The sequence below is a fragment of the Tenrec ecaudatus genome, chromosome 17 (genome assembly GCF_050624435.1).
Source record: "Tenrec ecaudatus isolate mTenEca1 chromosome 17, mTenEca1.hap1, whole genome shotgun sequence".
NCBI classification, from domain to species: domain Eukaryota; kingdom Metazoa; phylum Chordata; class Mammalia; order Afrosoricida; family Tenrecidae; genus Tenrec; species Tenrec ecaudatus.
In genome coordinates, this window is record NC_134546.1 from 53457460 (window position 1) to 53479814 (window position 22355).

At 48.6% G+C, this 22355-nt stretch overlaps 1 protein-coding gene across 1 annotated transcript in view; it reads right to left on the reverse strand.

Annotated features, from left to right (window-relative positions):
* Positions 1-255: 255 nt before the first annotated feature.
* Positions 256-22355, reverse strand: part of TSPAN3 (tetraspanin 3) — a 30417-nt gene continuing 8317 nt past the window's right edge. Inside the window, exons 2-7 of the mRNA XM_075535356.1 lie at positions 10517-10708; positions 10184-10258; positions 8091-8192; positions 7286-7438; positions 6925-7008; positions 256-1206 (exon numbers count right to left, since the gene is read on the reverse strand). Coding sequence (XP_075391471.1) covers positions 1114-1206; positions 6925-7008; positions 7286-7438; positions 8091-8192; positions 10184-10258; positions 10517-10708 — 699 coding nt within the window. The 3' untranslated portion in view covers positions 256-1113. The remainder of the gene's footprint in view (positions 1207-6924; positions 7009-7285; positions 7439-8090; positions 8193-10183; positions 10259-10516; positions 10709-22355) is intronic.

A 22355-nucleotide genomic window follows, 5' to 3' on the forward strand; every position in this document is an offset into this window, starting at 1 on the left:
CAGGCCCCTTGGAACAAACGGCAGCAGAGCACACCCGCCGTGGCCTGGAGCCGGCCTCAGCAGCAGGTGCTCGTAAGTGTGGGGACACGGGCTAAAGAGCACCCGTGGTTTCTTGAACACCTGGGCCGTCAGACCTTGCCAACAGAGATCATTAAACACACGCACACCATGAGGAGGAATTAGGCACCAACAGTTTCAAACAGGCTACTGCTGCTCTGGAATTCAAGAATCCCCCAAATAATTAAACACTGCATGTCGAGGGGTGATAGAGTTTATTGAATTAGATTTTTCTATTTACAACTGAGAACACATCTACATACTACTTTGCAAGTCTACATGGGTACATTATTTCCAAATGGCTGTAAGACTTATGATGAATGGGCTCAATCTAAACATACACACACGTTCTCTCTCTCTCTCTCTCTCTCACACACACACACACACACACACACACACACGAGTTTTAAAACAGTAGTGCATACATTATACTCCTCCTATAAAGTCAGTTTTGATTAAAAACCACTAGTTTCAAAGATCAGTCTCTGATTTTGAAGGTGAATCAAGATATATACCAAATGATTCTAAAGTCTATCTTAGCCATTTTGTACAACTGCTACCTTAGTGGACTGGACTACAGTAGATGGTTTTTAAAAGGAAACTCACTGATGAGGGCACCACCAGGTGATCACTTTAACCACACACGTGGCTCCTTCCCCACTCCCTCCCAAACCTTTGGCCAAGAATTCTACATCGTGAAGACTGGGAGGGGGTGGGGTGGGGAGGGGGGGGTCAGTGGTACTTCGGAATCAGTCCCACTAACGCTCAGAGGTAACAAAGGCAGGTCACGGCTGCCTTTAATTCTACCACGCCACACCACTCGCAGATGGTTCGGAAACGAGGACATTTACCACCAGACTCAAAAACGCAGGGATGGGTGAAGGGGCCAGAACCAGGGGCTGGGAGGGCAGGGCAGGGCAGGGCAGGGCGGGAGGTCACCGGAGAGCTCAGCTGCTCTGTCCAACACCAGTGCTCGAGTGCTCCCAGTCAGACAGCTCGGGAGGCGGCAGCAGCCCCGTGCCATTCGCCTTCCCGTCGGAAGGGCCGAGGGGGCCGCTAAGCATAGGTCCCGCTGGTGATGAGGAGCTCGTAGGCGGGGTCTCTACTCCTTCTGCACAGCACGATGCAGGCGCACAGCATGCCGAGCAGCTGCGGGAGGAAACAGTGGGAGGCAGGCTGAGAACCCTCTGGAGGCCTCAAGTCATCACACCAGCAGCAATACCCCCCGCCGGAGGGACCCCTGTGAATGTGCTGTGGCCATCGACATCACTGGTGGCGGTCTTATTTCTAGGCATGGCATCAACACCAAGTGTCCGCGCCCCAGCCTCACCCCTGCAATGCCCAAGGAGCCGGGACGGGCTCGGTAGCAGTGAGTGCAGCTGACACACAGCTGGGACGCTGGGAGGGCGCGTCTTGATCCGCGTCTGGTACAAACGTAGACCAACGTGCCGCAGAGCTCCCAGTCCTGGACACAGACGGTCTAGCGAGTGCTGAGGGATGTTCACACCCCTCACCAAGGCGGGCCTGGCTTTGGGGGTCAGTACGTGAGGGGCCAGCAGCCCTGGGGTGGAAACCAGCCCTGACCAGAGAGATGAGCATGGTGGCTTCCACCCCTTCCATTGGCTTCCAGAGTGCCCCCTGTGCGGTACCTGGCAAAGGTCGTTCTGCCCGCTCGTTTACTGTAACGAGGGCCGTTCCTCTTACGGGGGCAGACAAAGTCAGGCTGTGCTATTTTTGATAAGCAAGAGGACTACACTGTGTTAAGGGGAAAAGAGGGAGCATTCCTGATTTGGTGTCTCACAAAATGAAATATAAACAGTAACCAAAGGGCGGGATGTGAGTAAGCTTATTTGTTGTTCTAACTTTTCATCCAAGGTGAGAGGCCTGTGACTTCATTTTCAAAGACAGGGTCAATCTAATCTCTGCCAAGGGCACCCGATCCAGCGGACTCACAGAGCTGAGTGGGAGGCGACACTAAGGTGTGACACAGACAGAGACTAAGCAGGCCCTCGGGGGACTCTCACAAACAGCCGAGTTCCAATCCTGTCCTCGCTGAGCCTATACTCTGCCCCTCGTTTCACTTCACGCTGTTGGCACTCCTTGGAGGCCTTTTAAAAAGTGGGCACTGTTGACAGTTGACTTGGTGGCTTGTCAAGTTGGACATGTTTGGTATCTGATTCCTAGAGAAATACATTTCTGTTTGCTGTACACCAAAACACTCTTAGAACAGCTAGAAAAGCAAACTCAATTATGTTCTCGGGCAACGTTAAACTGAGCAAGAAACATGCTCCGCTGACACGTTCCTGATTTGCTAGGGGAAAATCTCTCTAGCCCCACATTCCTTTCTCTAAATGGGGTCTGAATCCTACTTTCCCCGATTTTTAAAATTCCAATTAAGTCAACTTACGTTGATTTAAAAACAAATAAGCTGGATAAAACCCTACTCATGCCTGGGAACGAGCAGTTTAAGAACATTAAGCTCCACACAACAGTTGCTTATGGTTCAGACTTCACTGTGAAGTGTAACAAGCCCATCTCCAACACTTCGCAACGGTGAAATTTCCCTGGTGGCTGACATTTCCTCGTTGTAGACTTTGAAATACTACACATGCAAGTTAGCTTCAATATTTTCTCTTGCAATAGGAGCTTCTCCTATAATCTTCAAGGCACCATGACCAAGCTTCTCAGAGCCCAGGCCACTACAAAAATGACAACCACACACAGACACAACTGGCAATTAAAAAAAAAACCCAAACTGGCTACCAAGGATTAAAATGTCCAAGGTGAAAATGTATAATGAACTGTGAAGGCGATGGTGTGGGCTTGGAGTAAGTATTCGTATGAAAGGCAATGGGAACTGAGAGATATTTGGCAATCTCTATGCAAATTCATTCATAAGCTGACGCCTCCATTTCACAGCCCACCTGCTTGCTAGGAGTGGGCTGGGCGCCCGCGTACAGAGGACGTTCACCGACTTGCATTTGTGTAGCAGCAAGACTGTGTTCACTAAAGACGATTCCTAGTAACACCCACCGCTCAAGTCATTCCAACTCAGTGACTCCTGTGGAGTTTCTGAGAGTGTACATTTTACAGGAGTAAACAGCGTCAGTTTCCCTACAAATAAAACCTGAATTTGTTTCCTATCTTCTGGTTGATGTTTTTAAGGAAGAATTACTCAGGCTTTTAAAATTTTAAGTGTTAAGACTTGTCAAGCCACTGGGTCTTGGTTCCTATGTGAGCGCGGGATCCAAAGCGCTGTTCGCTTCTGTGTGTTAACTCATTTGGCCAATTGGAGGAGGGAATCCCTGCCACTGAGCCAGTACTAACTCACAGCGACCCCCTGGGGTGGAGCAGCCAGGCGGCAGTTTCGGCTTCTTTCCCCTTGGCATGTAGGCCAGGCGGGAAGCAGTTCTCTGGGAAAGCTTGCTCCTGGATCATTCCATCACGAGGACGGGCCAGCTTCAAGATGTCTTTCCAGGTTGCTTCTGCCCGACAGAGACCCTGGTCCCGCCCTGCAAGTTTAAGAACTTGCCAGATAAACACCTAGATTTTTTACTTATTTTTTATGACCAGACCCTTTATATGCACAAATGTTAAGTCTTCATTTGCAAAGCTAAGACCCAGGCTACCCTGCTCGCAGAGGCAGTGAGGGTGGGATTAAAACAAAGACTTCACTGTCTCTATCCCTGAATCCCACAGGAACAATCAACTAGCATTGTCCAGCCTTTTCTTTCTCGATCATTTCCCACCTACCCAAACCCTAAAGCATTTAGCTAGATTAGAGCAAACATTTTCTTAAAGGGCCACAGAAAAAATACTCCAGGCTCCAGGAGGCCCGAGGCACATCTAGTCTCTTAAGCCCTGCCTGTAACACAAGCGCTAGCTGCCCCAGACAATGCCTGTGAGCTTCAAAAACTGAGGAAAAATGGCATTCAGAGAGAGAATGGAATTTCCCCACAAACTTCCTGAATCCCCTGCACACACAAACCAATGAGTGTGTGTGGCTAACACGATGCAGGTGGGCGGTCTGATGCGGCCCTCCAGCTCCACCCAATCGAGAGCCTCGTATTGCGAGTTTAGCCCATGAGAGGATTCCTGCTTACATTCACCACTATGGCTTCACAGCACCACAAGCCGCTTCAAAGGGTGAGCCTGGGTTCAGCACCGTCTGGAGCTCGCAGCGCTAGCAGAGCGGCCTCTGATCTTTGCAGCATCTAAAATGGTCTCAGATTATATGTAACCCTTCAAGTTTCCTGGCTCTTGGACCCGAAGCAAAGTGTTCAGGAGGCTGTGATGCATTACACGGTGGGTTTTATCCCACGGAAGCGCCAACTCACCAAACTGCCGGGTTTCCTATCAGAATGAAGGCGTCGGAGAGTCTTAGTTTAGATCTCTGAGTGGAGGGGGAAACCGAACACCAAAGGAATCGGGGTTCGAGTCCTGGGTTTGTCATCATCTGTGTGCCCGCCCGAAGTCCTACTCTGCTTGCTCCCCTCACTGCTGTGGCCCGCAGAACCCAGGGGACAGGCACTAGAGAAGTTGCAGGGCCCCGCAGCTCCAGCTTTCCCCGTCAGCCTGGGTGAACAGGACAAACCCCCACTGAGCTTTGCGGTATTTCTGCCTTTCTTCCGGTTTCCACCCAGGGCCTGCCTTACATCTCCCTGAGTCAGCAGAACACTGAGAACTGCTCTTAAAAAACAAACCAAAAAAGGGGAGGCAAATAAAGAAGTGCTCTTTATTTCAAATGTGGATATTCTGCTCCCCACACCACCACCCCGTCTTAAAACCAACATCTGATTTTCAAAACCGCCAGGTTTGGGATCCGTGAAAAGTTCTGCCGCCCTCCCTGACTCGGCCTTGCCGAAGTAGAAATAGCCAATCTTTCTCGGCTATCACCGAAGCCAGGGCCATTTAACTGCAACACACATATGGCAGGCATACTTAAATTAAGACACGATGAAAAATTTATTAACCCCCACTGAAAAATACTTAATAAAGAAACATCTGGCTGGTTAACAAGCTTAACTGGATGAGAGGCATGGCCAGAGTGATAGCTTTCATCAGTCTCCTGCACACACGCTGTGCTTGTCGTGACCACAGACCGTGTGGCTCTTCTGCAGCGTGACCATGGTTACAGCTCTGTCCCCACATGGACAGCCACTGAGAACACACAGGCGGGAGTTCCCTTGGGAAAAGGGACCACCCTCGCGTCTCATCACTTTTAGCTCAATTAATCTGTTTGCATAGACTATCAAAATATAAAAATACATCTCCACCGATGGCCAGACCCCTGCCAGGCTGAGCGGCAAGAGAAATGCTTAGCAGAGCAGAGACCATAGCAAACAAACAGGGAGCTCTAATGACTCAGGTCAGGACCGCGGAAACAGCAGCAAAGTAAACAGTCTCTCTTTGCCATTTAAAGACACTTCCCTTGAAAGACACTGCCTTCTGTTGAAGTACATCCTGTACACTAAGGTCAGGCAAGAAATTTAAACAAGTACTCCAATTCACTGCTCTAATAATTTTTAGAAAGGTGTTTTCTTCAAATTGGTCCTCTAGGCCTGAAGCCCACTTCAAGAATGAGGCTCAGAAAATCTCACACAGATGCTGCTGTGGGTAGTTAAGACTCCGCTGCAAGAATACACCCGGCAGACTCAGTTTCGGAGGAACCAGGCATGTGGGTCATTGTGCAAACAGACTCAACTCACTGCGCTCAGCCAACACTCAGAGCGACTCTACAGGGTCGAGCAGAAGCCCCCCCTATCCCCGGAACCCACCGCCCCCAGGGCTCCCTGTGGCTACACCGTCCTGGGTGGAAATGGTTATTTTTCTTGGCTTCCGGTGGGGAGAGGGATGAAACTATGTTTGGGAGGCAAGGAGGAGGGGAGCAGATTTAGTAAGAAGTGATTAGGGTTGACCGTCTTCACTGGTCAAACTCCAAAACCAGTCTCCTTGCCACCGAGTCAATTCGGGCTCAAAGCTCCCTATAGGATAAGAGTAGAACCACCCTTGTGGGTGGCTGTGGCTGTAGATCTTTATGAGCCTCGTGTTCTCCTGAAGAGGAGCTGGTGGGTTTGAACTGCTAACCTGGAGGTTAGCAACCCAACATGAAACCCACTACACGAAACCACTTCCTCATGGTTAGAAAAACGGCTCAGCACCCTTCCAGAGGTGCCATGAGGTGAGGGAGTCTCAAAGGCTGTCTCAGCACCGGAGAGGGCAGAAGCGCATTATATTGGAAGGCCTCTACTGTGCGGCAATACAATGGCCCCTTGCAGTCCCAGAGAACAATACTGTTGTAGTTCTAGTACTAAATTTATGTCTCCGAATATGGAAAACTCTCGAGGAAAGGGCAACCAGAACTGGAAGATTGGCAGACAGCTTTCCCATTCACCAACTGAAACGAGGCCGTCCCATCGTTTAGAATGCCGTTAAGTTCTATTAACATCCCTCCCCAGACCCAAGACGACAACAGTAACCAAGGCAAGAGAACAAGGCAGCCCTCCTCCCCACTCCAGCCCTCCCCTCCCCACTCGAGCTCCCTGGTTTCTTGGGGTCACGCTGCAATTAGTCAGCGCCCATCCCACCTTACCTCCAAACACACTTTCTCCCCATCCACCCCTCCCTTAGGAACGATCATTTCCCATCCAACACAGCTATTCACATTCCTAGTTCCTCAAATCCAGGCAGTACCTTGTACTGGCTCCGTTGGAGGAGTCTTACAACTCAGGATAGCCAATTATTTAAAGTGGAAAATGCTGGCAACTGGTGGGGAGTCCCTCCAGCACTACTAAGTTATTGATCTGCATCTGGGGCTGAGAGCAGACAAACAGCTGCCCGAGGTCACTCCTGGCCACTTGCACCTACCTGAATAGCTGCAAAGGCCAGCGCGGCCCAGATCACATGCATCATGATTTCTTGTAGCTTCTTCACAACTAGTGCTTCACACCCCTGAAACACACAGAGCCATCGGCATTAGAAGTTGTTTGTAAAAGTGGAAGCTGCTGAATTGCAGATCACTCCTCACTGGCAGCTACTGAGAGAGAAAGCACGGTGACAGCAGTGGATCCAGAAGGAGACGTGGCATTCAGGCAGAAGACAGGGCGTGGAGAGAACGCTCATGGAGTCACACGACACTGGAGCAGGTGAGGTGGGAAAGCAGCTCCTGGCGGAGGAGACGAGGCCTGGAGAACAGCAGGATGGATGCCAGGCTAGAGACCCAACTCACCTCGGCGTAGAGATCGGAGGGGTGGGCCAGGCTGCCGTTACAGCTGGGGGCTGTCTCCCTGCAGCAGCTGAGAGGGACGCTCTGGTTTTTGGTTTCTTTGAACCAGTCTGTGTTCTCCCAGTCGGAGTAGTTGTGAATTCCACAACAGTGCAGCTGAAGGAGACAGAGACGGGAAGATGACCACGGTGACCTTGAAGGTTCTGGGCACTGAGGGCTTTAAAAAGCCAATCTCTAGATTCTCAACAACAAGGTAGAGGTCAAGTCGCAGGTGGGGCTACGCCGGATCCAAACGCACTGCCAGCAAGTCCCTTCCGACTCATAGGGACCCCGTAGGAGAACTACCCGTGTGGACTGCAAGTCTTGATGGGAGCGAGCAGAACACCTCGGCCGTGAGTGAATCGGCTGCCGACCTGTCGTTAGCAGCCCAACACGTCACCAGCTGTGCCGGTGCTAGCATGGTGTGATCCAGGGCCCCATGTCTGCGGTGAGGGGAAAGTCCGTGTCCACATGCATCCAATGTGGACTCCGTGTAGGGATGTGCTTCTGCAGCGCCCCTGAATCAGTACTGCATTTGTCAGACCCAGAGGGAGGGCTTTGGGAAACATGGGACTGGATGGTGACTGGGGTGGGGGGGCCAGGTGGGATGGGCATGGGAAGCTTTCTAGGGTGAAGGTCAGAGAAAACCATGAAGACACACCAGGAGGTTAACCAAAGCTGTGAAGGTACATGGCTAATTCACTCCATAATAGGCTGACGTTAATGTTGACCCGACAGTGCTTGGCCCTCAACAGCAAAGTCAGCTCACCTGTCTCTGGACATAATCAATAGCCCGGCTAGCAGCGTCAGGATTGGTTCCGTTGTAGGTCTTGTACACTTTCTGAATGCGGCGGTCGACTTCATTCTCCACCTGAGTCACAAAGGGGCCTTTAGTTCTTCAGAGATATTGCTACAAAAAACGTTAGTCAAAGCTCCAGCACAAGGGGTCAAGAGGGCCTCTCTGCGAGGGGCCTGTTCTCTGAACTCCTTGCAAGACAAATGGCTGCTTCTCTCCTGCCTCCCTGTCGATGCCGAGTGACAGGTGAGAAATCAGACATGATGTGCGCGCTGGGTGAGCAGCGCTCAGAGAGGAGGCGGTGTGCAGGAGGCTAGGCTAACAGTATCTGTTAGAGGGGAAAGAAGTGGGGTTTGGTGGTCAATGTCCTCAATTATAAATGGACCACCCTCCTCAAGTGCTCTGTGTGTTCTCAGAAGGCTCACTCTTTTTCAGTGTTCTACTGGAGGAGAAACGAAAACAAGCTTGAACGGGAACGTGACTTCTAGTTCACAAGTGCAATGTTAGACTTGGCCAAATATGAAGCCTGCAACAGCTGCCGCCGCCATCCGTCTCTGGAGGGCCCTCTAGAAAAAGCTGAGGTCCAAAGTACTTCACAGGAAGCAGAAACAGACTCTTCAGAACGTCCTGCTGCCAAGTAGTGAAAACAACCAGCAAGTCTCATTGAAGGAAGTTTGCTTGGACTGGCTTCTCCCTGACCCTGGAAGGCCAGGAGACTCACTTAGTAATTGCCTCAGCGATGCGAAGCTGCTATGAAACGGATCACCAGATCACTGCGCTTTTTGGCAGAGCTGCGTGGCACCTTTCATATGAAGGTGCTATGTCATGCCTTTGACTTACATTAAATGAGAATGCGTCTACTGAGCTTTTATCGTGGGTCTAGACAACTAACTAACTGGTAATAATTAATGAGATATTTATGCTAATTAGTGAATTTAAAGCAGAGGTTCAGCTTTAAATGGACAAGGAGGGGAAAGAAAGTAAAAACAAGCAAAAGAGAAAGGAGGAGAAGGCGGGGTGTGGGGTGTGTGTGTTTGTGTGTGTGTGTTTGTAAAATCAGAAGGGAGTGGCTGATGCCTTCTTCTTAGGAAAGAGGTGAAGGTAGAAACTCAAATTAAACTCATTGCTCTCCCTCTCTGGGGCATGTGTATGCCTCTCTCTCTCTCTCTCTAAAAGAGGCAATTAAAATTAAACCCTTGATTTAATTCTTCTAAAACAGAAATCAGAAAATGTATATTTCCCACCTTGCAGACAGGAAAACTACGGGCTAAGGAAATCTGAATAAACTTTGCAAATGACCACCTATTCATTTATAGTTTGTTGTGATAATGAAAAGAAAATTAACAACCATAGTCAACAGGCAGGCTGCTATACTCAGTGAATGAACACTGCTACGCCAACTCGGTGACCTTATAGAACTCTGCTCCATAGGGTTCCTAAGGATGTAAATCCTATGGAAGCAAACTGCCAACTCATTTGCCTACGGAGCAACTGGTGGGTTCGAAACGTTGAATTTTCAGTGAGCAGACTGTCGTAGTCCAGGTAGACTAGAGAAACAAATCTAGGGAGACATTCCTGTTGACAAGTCACAAGGAGCTACACTGATGGCGCCAGAGCCCTGGAGCTGAAGGAGCCACGCGGAGACCCACACCAGGACTGAGATGCCTCCACTGCCACTGAATCCACAAGACTTTGCACCCACTGGTCTGTGAGCTTCCTGCATTCAGCATCATTGGATGGCTGCGTGAGTCTGAAGAAGGACTTTTGGACTAGTATTGACATATAGGACAATGTCAGACTTATGGACTTAATCTGGGCTATTTCCTTAAGGCACACTTGCTCTTTGACCTAAGTTCGCTCTGACACACATGAGCCTCCCGGGATTTGTTTCTCTAGTCGATCAACCCTGACAACCAGAGATAGCAGCTAGCCACTGCGTCACAGTGCTCCTTTAGACATCAAAGCAGTACAATGCGGCGATGTGCGTGCGTGCGTGCGCCACGTTACTCTGGTGAAGTGGCCTGACAAACGGAGAAGCATCAGGCGGCTCTTCTCAGACAACCTACCTTGGCTCTGTACACGTACCCCAGCACCACCACGACAACCTCCGTGACAAAAACCAAGAGCAGGATGGCGGCAAACTGAAAGGAAGCACAAAGGCAGAAGCGGCTCACAGGGTTCTCTTGGACACAGGGGAGAAGGAACAGCACTGAGCAGCGAGGACTGTGTGACCTGGAAGACAGGGCTCATTCCGTCGATCGTTTTAACAGTCAATGAGTATGTGGCGTTCCATGCGCTTCTCAAGATGCGCGTGACAGGAGCGAGTGACTACAAATTGGGTGCTGTGGTGTCTTAGGGCGACCCCGGCGAGCGGGGTGGGTGGGGAGGGGCTCACTTACTGTGGCGAGTCCGCAGTGGCTTTCGCGGATGGTGGCACAGCAGCCAATGAGTCCAATGATGAAGAGCAGGGCGCCCACAGCTATGATCACCACAGCGGGGATGAGCGTGTACACGTCTTCAAAGAAGTGGTCATAATCGTCATACGTGATGAAGACGTAGGCTCCCACGTAGCACAGAATGCCCGCTGCGCCCTAGGGAGAAAAAAAGACCACGAGGCCTTCAGCCTTGCCCAGGACAGTGTTCCTACTATCGCTTGGTAGGGGATCACTTAATGAGACTCCCCCCCCACCCCACCCCAAAAAGCTGAAGAGTCACCTATGGTTCGTTATCTTTTCAAAAAGCTTTAGACTGGGATTTGGGTGACAGGTTCCAGAGCTAACTGGTTTGGCATTCAGCAATGCCCACATTTTGTTTCGCGGCAATGACTGCGGTCCCCACATTGCCCTCTTCCTGTGCTGATCGCACCCGTTCACCGTCCTTTCCTCTCCTTTCGGGGCTTCTAAGCTTTACCCTTGGGCAAGTGCTATGCTTTTGACCTCCAGTGGACAGTTTCACTTGTGTTACTGTTCACACTGCAAGTCTGTCCTGGGGGAAGTAAAGCCAGAATGCTATACTTCTCCCAAGCACAGCCAGGCTGGTGAGGCTCTGTGTCATGTACATTGGGCATGTTATCAGGAGGAGCCAATCCCTGGGAAAGGACAGAAAGCTTCATACAGTAGAAGGTCCGTGAAAGAGAGGAAGGCCCTCAATGGGAAGGGTTCACACAGTGGCCCCAACATGACAGTTGTGAGGGAGGTGCAGGACCTGGCAGTTTCACTCTCGTGTACACGGGGCTGCCACGAGTTGGCCACTCCATTGACAGCCCCTAACAACTCCATGGTCTGGCTGAAAGCTGAGCATGGGGTGAGTTCAAGTCTAGGTCTGAAGAGTGACTACGGGCCATCATTCCAGGGGGTTCCACTAGTCTCTGCCAGACCAGTCAGCCTGGTCCTTTATATGATTTGAGTTCTGTTCATTTTTCTCCTGCTCTATCTATCCACCATCCTCTATTGCAGTGGTTCTCAGCCTTCCTCATGCCATGTTCCTTTCATATAGTTCCTCATGTGGTGGTGACCCCAACCATAAAGTTATTTTCGCTGTTACTTCATCACTGTCATTTTGCTACTATTATGAATCGGGCGACCCCTGTGAAAGGGTCGTTTGACCCCAAAAGGGCTCACGACCCACACAGGTTGAGAACCCCTGCTCCACTGTGATCCCTTCCAGAGCCATCAGCAGGGGGAGCCAGGCACCATCTAGTTCTTCTGGTCACAAAGAGGAGGAGGCTGAGGTTCCCTGGCCCAGGTGTTTTGTTGTTGGGTTTGGGGGCACCTTAGGTCAATTCACTTACATTGGAACCCAGGCAATCTGACTGCACAATCTGCACTTATAACTCCAGCTACTCCCCGGGAAGAGAGAATATGAGGGGCTTCGAAAAGTTCATGGAGAAATGGAACAAAAGAATAATGGGCCTTTTCTCCTGAATGTGAAGCCTCGTACTTGACGGCGTGGTCAAGTACGGAGGTGCACCCACCACAGAACATCACGCACCCTTATGTCCACTTAGTCTTTAGAAAGCATCTCAAACTTTAATAGGAAGAGAAATCACTTGGAGATCTTGAAGAGAAACTAGACTCTGAGTGAAGGGATTTGGGCTGGGGCCTGAGAGTCTGTGTTTCGGATCCGTTCCCAGGTGGTTGTGGGTGCCGTTGGATCTCTGGGCCGCTCTGAGGAACAAGGCTTTAGAGCGGTGAGAGGGAGGCAGATGCGTTAGGGCATGTCACAGATCAGCCTGTTTCAGCTGCAGCTCAAGGCCCTTTCCCAGATGCAGGGTTGCGCGCGCATGCGCGCGCGCGCGCACACACACACACACACACACACACACACACACACACACAGAGTCCTCGGTCACGGTCAGTTCTGCTACCCTAGGGGGCCAGCTGTGTACTAACAGCCTGGTGCCACTTGCTTAAGTACAAATGACCAAATAGAAAGTCAAGCTGAGTAGTATATCATTTGGTCTAATTAGCTATTTTGAGCACTTTGAGGCCGAAAAAGAATTATTTCTCCATCTTCACAATTTAATACATAAATCATGAATCCTCAAAACAGACAACACTGGAAGTATTATTTACTCCTCTAGATCTGAAAACTTGGCTCATTTCTTGGGTTAATTCCTTAGGGTCTAGTAAAGGGCATTTGGGGTATCTGTATTTTCTTATACTGGGACAACAGAATATTGAAGGAAACGATTCCATATATGAAAAGTTGAGAACATAATCTGATTTTCTTTTATAACATGACTTTTAAAAATGAGTATACTGAGGCAGTTTTAGAATATCTATTTTTTAAAGCTAACTTTGGCTCAAGGAGCCCTGGTGGCACAGTGGTTGTGTGCTGGGCTGCTGACAGCAGGGTTCAAATCACCCGCTGCTCTGTGGGAGAAAGAGGAGCTTGCTGCTCTTGTAAAGGAGCCGGAGGAAGCCTCTGGTGCAGTTCTGCCCCACCCTGCGGGGCACCTCGAGCACATCGACTAGGCTGGCAGCGAGCTGGGTTTGGTTTCCCTTGGTTTCCAAGGGGCCCTAACTCCTCTCCATCTCATTTCCTCATTCTCATCCCGCACTCTGGCTCATCAGTGTGAAAGGACAGCTGCCTCCAGGGTGCCCTTTGGCCCCGCCCCCCCCTCTCTCACTCCCACTCTGCGCCCCCTCTCTCCAGGAACTCCGGGAGCTGGGCTAGCTAGCTGTAGATTTCACTGGTCACTATAGCACTCAACCCCAGCTATTCTCTCAAGACCTACACACTACATCTGGGGTCCCACAAACAGCCCACCCTCAGCCTCTTTGACACTGTTGTCCCCTTCTCATCTACTTCAGCAAAAGTATACCACATCCCCGATTTCTCTCGCCTCCAACCCACTTCCATGTGTACTCCCCCAACAACTCCCAAGGCATCACTCGAAGGTCTCAGCTTCTCTTCAATGCATAATTTGGGCTTCATCGCTGTTCGTCCTAAATCTTACTCTGCTCCTCTTTGTTCTTTCATAGTCATATGCTCTTACCACCGTTACCATGGCCCTCAGGATGGGAGTGAAGGAGGCCTTGACACTGGTCCTCGTTTCCCTCCGATTTCATCGCTGTTCCTTCCTCAAACACAAGCGACGATTCCTCCATCCGCCCACTTGCGCAACTCCCCACTGGCTGTTCTCGCTGGAAGGCGCTTCTCTTCATTCACCTGGGAACTCCTGGTACCCTAACCTGCAGCTTCGATGCCATCCCGCCCGGAAGTCATTCTAGATCACTGCAGGCTTAATCAGGCGGCCCTCGTCCACTCATAGATCACCCCCTCTGCACGGCTCCAAGCGAGCATTACATCTGCTGCAATTATAGCTATCCATGTCTCAAGATGCCTCAAGGGTACAAACTGTGCCCATCTGTCTCCCAGCTCTGAATCACCACCCGGCACTTACAACTGTGCTTAGCACAGTGCAGTAGAAGCCAAAATCTACTGAGCACATGTCATCTCTTCCTTTCTACCCCCCCTCCTGTATAAGGGTCGGACTTGTTTGGGCTCAGTTTCTCTTAGCCCGATGTGTAGTCTTCAGGATCACTGTTCACACGTGATTTGGCAACTCAGTTCAACTTACTGCATGCCTGGTGGTCATTACACGGGGAACGCATTACTCATCATAAATGCCAACGCTGCACTTGTAGCAACTCTGTCTGTTTAAAGGGCTTCAGAGTTCACAGACTACTTGCTTCATGAGCACCCTGCTGCGGAATGAAGGGAGGCATAAGAAGGGAGAAATGGCGAGGAGGGACGCGGGCTTCAAGTTGGTGGAAAAAGTGGAATTAGAAGATAATGGAAATGTTCAACAATTTTTTTTTTTTGCAGACCCCATGCAGTTTAATGGCTTGGATGTACTTCTTACAGAAACGCTGGGACTACTCAGTACTCTTACCAAGTACTACTTACCTTTGACTCCATGTGCTCTGACTCTTTCCCACACCAGAAACCCACTAGCATCAGGACGACTCCAGCCCACAGCAGCCCTATCTATAACAGACTTACTTTTAACATTTGATGGTGAAGCAGGTGAGGGCTTACACACTGGATCATCAGCTTCACATCAAGCAAGTTCATACACACTTTGTTCCAACTCATCCTTCGCAATCCTCTCACCTGTCATCACTTGTCCCGCTGCCTCCCTGTGTGTCTTCTTTCCATCCCTCCTCCTCTCCTGAGCCTCTCAACTTTGTCCCTGGGTAAATGCTGCCCTTTCGATCTTCAGTGGCTGATAATTCTAGCGCAGAGGGAGGTGAGCTTTGTTTCCGATTTGAAGGGTGACTAAGGACCATATCATCTTGGGGTTTCTACTAGTCTGACCAGTTTCCACCTGCCCAATAAGCCTGGCCTCTTTTATGACTGAGTTGTGTTCCACGTTTTCTTCCCACTCTATGTAGGGCCCTCTGACGGGATCCTTCTCGGAGCAGGCAGCAGTGAGGACCAGGCACTATCTGGCTCTTCCATCTCAGCACTGTGGAGACTAAGGCTTGCGTGGTCATTATTAGTCCACTGCATTCACCGTCTCCATGTCTTTTGGTTGTCCCCACACTTCTTTCCTCAGGAGGGTGGGGGACCAACAGCTGCACCTCAGATACCTGCGCACGATCTTATAAGACCTCAGCTGCTACCCACCAGAGCAGCCTGTAGAACCTTGTCTTGGTGAAGCATGTTACGCCAGCTGACCCCGGCGTCTTCCGAAATGATGGTCCTGCGCCCTCAGGCCCTCCACCTCATTCCCTCACGGTGTTTGGTTACGCTGGAGAACTTTTCATAACTGCCCCTACAGACGCTACAATGTTCACGGGTATATTTGCAACAAAGACAAATACACATATGCAAATATCCAGTCACACTTACATAGCCAGGGGCATACTCCCACTCTGCTCAGTCTGTGTCTATCCGTGCATCCACTCATCCATCGGTGTCCCTGAAGAACTGCGCTATAACTGCATCTGCTTCTGAAGGCTTGAGGCCTTGCAAGCCTCCTAGTACCATCCTCCCTGCCACCATCAGGTTTTGCCAGGTTACTTCTATAGTGACACTGGTCCTCTGATGGACTACCTTTTGCTCAGGTCTCATGACTTTTAGACTTTTGACAAGCTGCAGTCTCACCATTTTTGAATTGCTTGTTTTAATGGAAAATATTTGCATCTCCCTTCTCCATGTTCCCACCTTACACAGGTTCCAGCTTTGGCAGGTTTTGCTGTATACACACAGCCATATATTTTGGGAAAAAATACACAATTTCAGCTCACAAAAAGTGTGCTGAAAAACTGGGATTCAGCTTATACACGGGTCAGTGGTACCCCAGCGAGGTGTAACATCTAGCTGCCCCCACACACACCGGTAACGGGATGAGCCCCCGTTATCTCACAGGTAATTGTTGTTTCTCCGCTCTTCAAAGCTCCGCTGACACTGCAGGGCTTTGAATGTTTGTTTACTCACATCTAACCAATCAGAGCTCTCCTATGACGTGGACAGCTCCAATTCACAGAAGCACCCATAGTGATTCACTTACGCAGGCAGCTGAACTGGTAAGGATGTGTCTGTGGCTGTGCTCCATCTCTCCCCTCTGGTCTCTGTGTTAATTCACATCCTGCATCCCCCGCCCGCATGGACTGCCCTCCTCCTCCTGGCTAACACGTGGTCGTGGGAGGGGTTGAGGGGGGCAGGGGGCGGGGGCGCATTACCAGGAAAGTTCTTTTTCAAAGTCTTGTTTTTTTTAATCCTCTTAGAAATGGATACTCTTGAACCAAAACAAAAACACCAGTCATATGAATATGAGGCTGGTTTCAAAATGAAGGTGTGTCAAGAGCAGAAGAGAGCAATAACAGTATTGCAAGTAGGAAATTCTGTGTCGATGAAAAGCAAGTGAGGGAGTGGTGGAAACATTCCAAAAGCTGAAAAAGCTCATCGTGGTTTAACATCTTTTTGTGGAGCTCTAGAGAGTGAATTGCATTAATGGGTTATGGAGTGTCGTCAAAATGGTTACTGCGTAACACACACACATGAGAATCCGCATACGTGCTCTACAAATGACTAAGGATGACAAATATGAAGCACCAGGCATTGAAAAATTTGCTCAGTCAGCAGGATGGTAAACCTGCTTCATGAATAGGCTTGGCCTGCTATGTTTGAGACAAAGAACAAAGATCTCCCAGAAATTGCCACAAGAAGTTGAAGAACAAATTATGTCATTCCAGTCATTTATTATAAAACAAAGAATTTATAATTATGACCTGGCAGACATTGGGAATATGGTTGAAAGTGCCATGACTTTTGATCTTCCAAGCAACAGAACTGTGGCAAGTTTAGGAGAAAAAAAAAATTTTTTTTTTTCCACAAAACCACAGGAAATGAAAAAACAAACACTTTACAGTTGTTCTGTCATGTTTGGCTAATGGAACTAAGCTGCGTCCTGTCATTATCTTTAAAAGAAAGACCTTGCCTAAAAAAGATCAATTTCCCACCAAGAATTACTGTGCATGCACATGTTAAAGGCTAGATGGATGAAGACGGAACAAAAAAATGGCTGGAAGAAATTTGGAACCGACGACCAGGAGCAGCCTTAAAGAAAAAGCCATCGTTACTTGTTTGGGATATGTTCAGAGCCCACCTATCGGATGACATAAAAAAGCTGGCAAAATCTAGTAAAGGTACTGTAGGTGGGTTTACATCTGTACTGCAGCCTCTGGATGTTTCTTTGAATAAGCCTTTTAAAGACTGTGTGCGAAGGATGTGGCATGAATGGATGTCATCTGGTCAAGCCTGACTAACAAAAGGAGGAAATTTCATGAAGCCTGACATAGAGTTCATAGCAAAGTGAGTTCGAGATGCATGGGAAGACATTCCAGAAGACATGGTGTGATGTGCCTTCCAGAAATGTATTAGTAATGCTATGGATGGCAGTGAAGACTGCTCTTTGTATGAAAATGACAGCAGTGATGGTGGTGACTACGATCTCAGTGAGGATAGCGTCTATGATGACCTCACACCAGCTGAAGCTCTGCACTGGGATACGGACGATGATGAGGAATCCAGTTTTGAAGGATTTTAACTCTTTACATTTTAGCTTGGTTGCTGATTGAGCTCAGGGAATAGTACTCTTAGGGTATCATTGTGGATACCTCATTGTTTTTGTTGAACCTATTTTCCACTTACTGTGCTGGTTTACTAATGTTAAATGACTTGCTGTTCTTTTATTTATGTTTTTTATTTAAAATAAATATTTAAATACATTACCGCACTGATGTCTCAATTTTTAGTAATTTTATTTTCATTTGTGTTGATTATTGAAACTCACCAATAGCTTCTGCATTTTCCACCCTAGGCTTATACTCGAGTCAATCAGTTTTTTCTGGTTTCCCAGGTAATAATTAGGTACCTCGGCTTATATTCGAGGATATACGGTACTTACTTGATCTGGACTGGGCTGGGATGTTTTCTCAATATTCAATTGCTCTTGTATAGAAACCTCTTTCTTATACACACGAGTGTCTCTCTGAATTTGTTTCTCTAGTCTAGCTAGACTGAGTCCCCCTCCGAGGCCCAGGCCAAGGCGCGGTCAGAGATGGAGACTGTAAGAAGGCAGTAGGGAAGCGGCCAGCAGCCAGCACCAGGTGTGGTGTGAGGCTTGGAGGCGGTGTCATTTGTAAAGCTGCTCTGTGTTTTTGGTGGAAACAGGAAAGAGAAGAACACACGCCCTTTCACCAGTTCCCACGGGCACAGGCAGTGGCACCGGTTACATTCTTCATGTTGTGTCAACACGCTTGCTATCTCGACCCAAATATCACCTTCCACTCAGACCGGCTGCCCTCAGCTTCCCGTCTTTGCCTTCGAGTTGCCTCTGCATATAGACTTTGAGAGCAACGCATGCTCGGGCACACAGATTTGAACTAACTGATGCCCAATCTTTTCTTACAGACGGGAGAGCAGGCGCTTTCCCCAGGTACAAGCCAGTCAACACTCAGTGCATATAGCAGGGTTGGCTTTGCCACAGCGCTTCAGACAGTGAGAGAAGTAACTTATTATGTGAAGCGCCAGCAACTGCCTGCGTGCTAATACCCGTCAAACGACTTGTAAATAGAGGCCAGATTCCCTAAACTGAAAATGGCACCTTCAGCTTTTCCTTCTTTTCAGGAAAGCCCAGATGGCCCAAGGCAGTGGTTCTCAACCTTCCGAGCACTGCGACCCGTTAGTACAGTTCCTCATGCTGTGGTGACCCCCAACCATAAAAGGATTTTCATTGCTACTTCATAACTGTCATTTTGCTACTCTATGAATCTTAATGTAAATATCTGATATGCAGGATGTATTATGCGACCCCTGTGAAAGGGTCGTTTGACCCCCCACAGGTTGAGAACCATTGGCCTCATGGGTACATGTTGGGCTGCTAACCACAGGGTCGGCTGTTTGAAAACACCAGCTGCTCCTCAGGAGAAAGACGAGGCTTTCTGTTCCTGTACAGTCAGTCCGATAGGGTCCCTATGAGTCAGAATGCACCACGTGGATTCTGAGTGGGTTATGGTGCCATGTCTTGCTTTGCGCAAGAAGCCATTTATGGACTGATGCCAGTGGCCTGCTGACAACAGCTGAAGCCCTGAAGGCAGCTCTGAGCAACTGCTTTCCTGGCGCGTGACCCTCAGCATGGGGAGCATGCAAAAGGACCTGGGGAGAGCTGGGTGCGGACGGGCGGGGAGTGGAGGAAAGGTTATAAGCTCGTATGCAGGGGGACTTGGTAGCCACTTGGATTTTGAACAGAGGAGACACAGCGATTAAAAGGATCAAAGGTGAGCATTTCTGATGAAAGTCCGGGGTGGAGCTAGGCTCCTCCGAAGCTCAGGGAGTCGCCACACAGCAGCTGCAGCAGGAGGGGGAGGAACAGATGGGCGATGAAATGAAGAGGCTGGAAGCAGCTGATGTGCTTCAGTCTCCACTCAGAAGAGCTGCGCCTAGAAAGGAGGACTGGTGCCAAGTCCGCTGCGTGCTAAAAATAGTCACCTTTTACAGAAAGGCAGGGGACCCTAAGGGGAAAGCTGAGGTCAGAAACTACAGAAAGATCCTTCTAAACACAAAACACCAAACTACTCTTCTTACTTTTGAACAAGCCCGTGCTCCAAATTAAGTCATAGGCTTTTAAAAACCAAGGGAGTTCCGGGCCTCCTGATAAGGCACCCAACTGTCACAGAGTGTACAGTACAGCCAGGCTACAGCGACAGGGGAGGCGTAGGATTTACACATACACACACACACACACACACACACACACGAAATCTCTTTGAAAGCCAGGAACATCCTTCTTTCATAAGATTGCTTTAGCTACAGTTTAGGGTCCTAACCCTCCCACCCCCCACTTTTAATTTTCAAATCTTCTATGGGAAAAAATACAACAACAGATGAGCTGGTCAAATGCTGGAATCCCCAAAGCTATGGGATTCCTTCGTTTTCTTACGAAGAATGTGCTGACCATGGTGAGAGGTGCCATAACCCATGGCCATCGCGTCGACTTGTCCTCCCACGTGGCAGGACACTGAGTTTCTGAGACTGAGAAGCTCTCCAGGAGCTCTCGGCCCGGTCTCTCCTGAACTTGCCATCTGAGTGTGGCAATATTACAATCTGGAACACAAAGCAGGCTTGTGACGAGCTGGGGAGATAAAACAGCTCCGTTGTCAAAAGTATATCCATATGGGAACTCAGAAATATGAAGGTGCCAGCAGCCCACGGAGCAGGTGGGGAAGATGAAAGCAAAAAGAGATGCCATTTGCCTGCGGTGGACGGTAGTGGACATGGGTGATTCCTGGGCAAGAACTGGCAAGAACGGAGCCAGTGCCAAGACGGGCGACACGCGAAGGTCATTCAGCTAGAAGCACAGAGCCTTTGCCAACTGCGCCGCTGGAGCGATATTTTTGCACCAAGGAATCAAAAGAGAAGGGATTGGAATGTTGGAAGAAACAGTCCGTAAGAGAAAGATGGGGCAAACCACTGTGTGCTCAGACTTTAAGAAAGCCGATTTTCAAGCTAGAAAGCATGGGGGTGGGGGACAGGTCAGCAGAAATCCATCTTTTAGCATGTAGCTCAGAAAGTTCCCCAGACACGCATATTGGGTTGTGTATCTCCTTTGTCTCCTACAATTCAGGGCTCACCAGCACTTCTAGATGGTACATTCTGAAAGCTTCCTAAACCTCCGCCCTGAGGTCTTCCGTAGACCTTAAGACCACCTTAGCACTGCACTTCACATAGCAGTCTATAGCCAAGCCACCCTAGTTTCAATTCTGACTCGGTCTGCCAAAGTATTTCATTTAATCAAACAGGATTACTCCTTTACCAAGTCCGGAAACCAGCTGACAGAGAACCAACTCTGACTCAAGCCTAAACTCCGACGTTGATCCCAAAGCCTCTTTCAAAGACTGGTCTTTTGAGAAACAAATCACCAGGCCTTTCTTCTGCATAGACTTGAACCTCCATCCTCTTGATTAGCCGTGGAACAAGTTAACCATTTGCAATATGCAGGGACTTGACCGAGTCCACGCTGCCTGTGAGGATGGCGGAGGCCTGGGCAGAGTGTCATTCTGTTGTCCACAGGGCTGCTGGAGAGCATGTAACAACACTGCCTGTGTATTTACTTATCAACTTCAAAAGAAAATTAAAAATAACAAAGAGAGACCACTCTGAAGAATTCACCTTTCAGAAATTAAAGCTATTCTTACCAAGGTTTAAGAAAAAAACTGTTAAAATATCTTTTTAAAAAACCAAACGGAGTGTAAACATGGAAGACCCTTGACGAGGGGGTTGACACAGTGGTTGCGATGATGTGCTGGAACATAGAAACAATTAGGAGGAGAGCACAGGACTGGGAGTGTTTCCTTCTGTGTACATAGGTTTCTAACAACAACATTACTGAGCGAACTTGACTGAAGCCATCCACTGAGCCGAGCGGCATGTTGAAACACATTTTTGTTCGACAGAAACCTGTGTGTGCATGAACTGGAACCTGAGTAGCAATATTTTTTTACTTGACCTTGAGATGTGCATGTATGTATTCCAAAACATGGATGGGATTATCTGATTACGAGTTTATTAATCCCTCCATTTGTGTACTTGATGTGGCCCTTCTAGGAGATACTGCAGAATTAATAGTGGTAACAGTTATAACTTGATCGTAGTGAGAGTTTGCACAAAGGTGGCATTTTAATTTTTCCAAAGCTCCATCTCATATAGAACGAAGTTGCACTGAACAAAGAAAATCCAAAAAGGTCAACAGAAACTTAATTTCTACTTGCAGTTTACTGGTTTACAAGGGGCTTATTTTATTTAACAAGACTTTAAATGTTGTTGAATGTTTGAAAAATACCCCCAATATTGTATTAAACTGCCAAGTCCTTGGTAGCCTTGTGTAACTGGAAAATAAAACAAAACAACAAAAAAAACCCCAAACTGATCAAGAATAAAACCAATGCCATATTACTCAAAGACACATGAGAGAGAAAGAACTAGGGAGGGAAAGTGGGGCCTGGGCTGGAAGGACTAATGAACAGAGAATGTTTTTCTTGAAGGCAACCAGGCAACATATGTCAGCCAAAGCAGTTAAGCTTTCGCATTACTAATTTTACTTTTAGAAATCTATCTTTAAAAAAAGATGAGAACAAAAGGTTTTTATAGAAGGTATATTCATCATAATGTTTTAATAACTGTATACACTATAATACAATTATATAATAGGCCAAAAAAACCCAA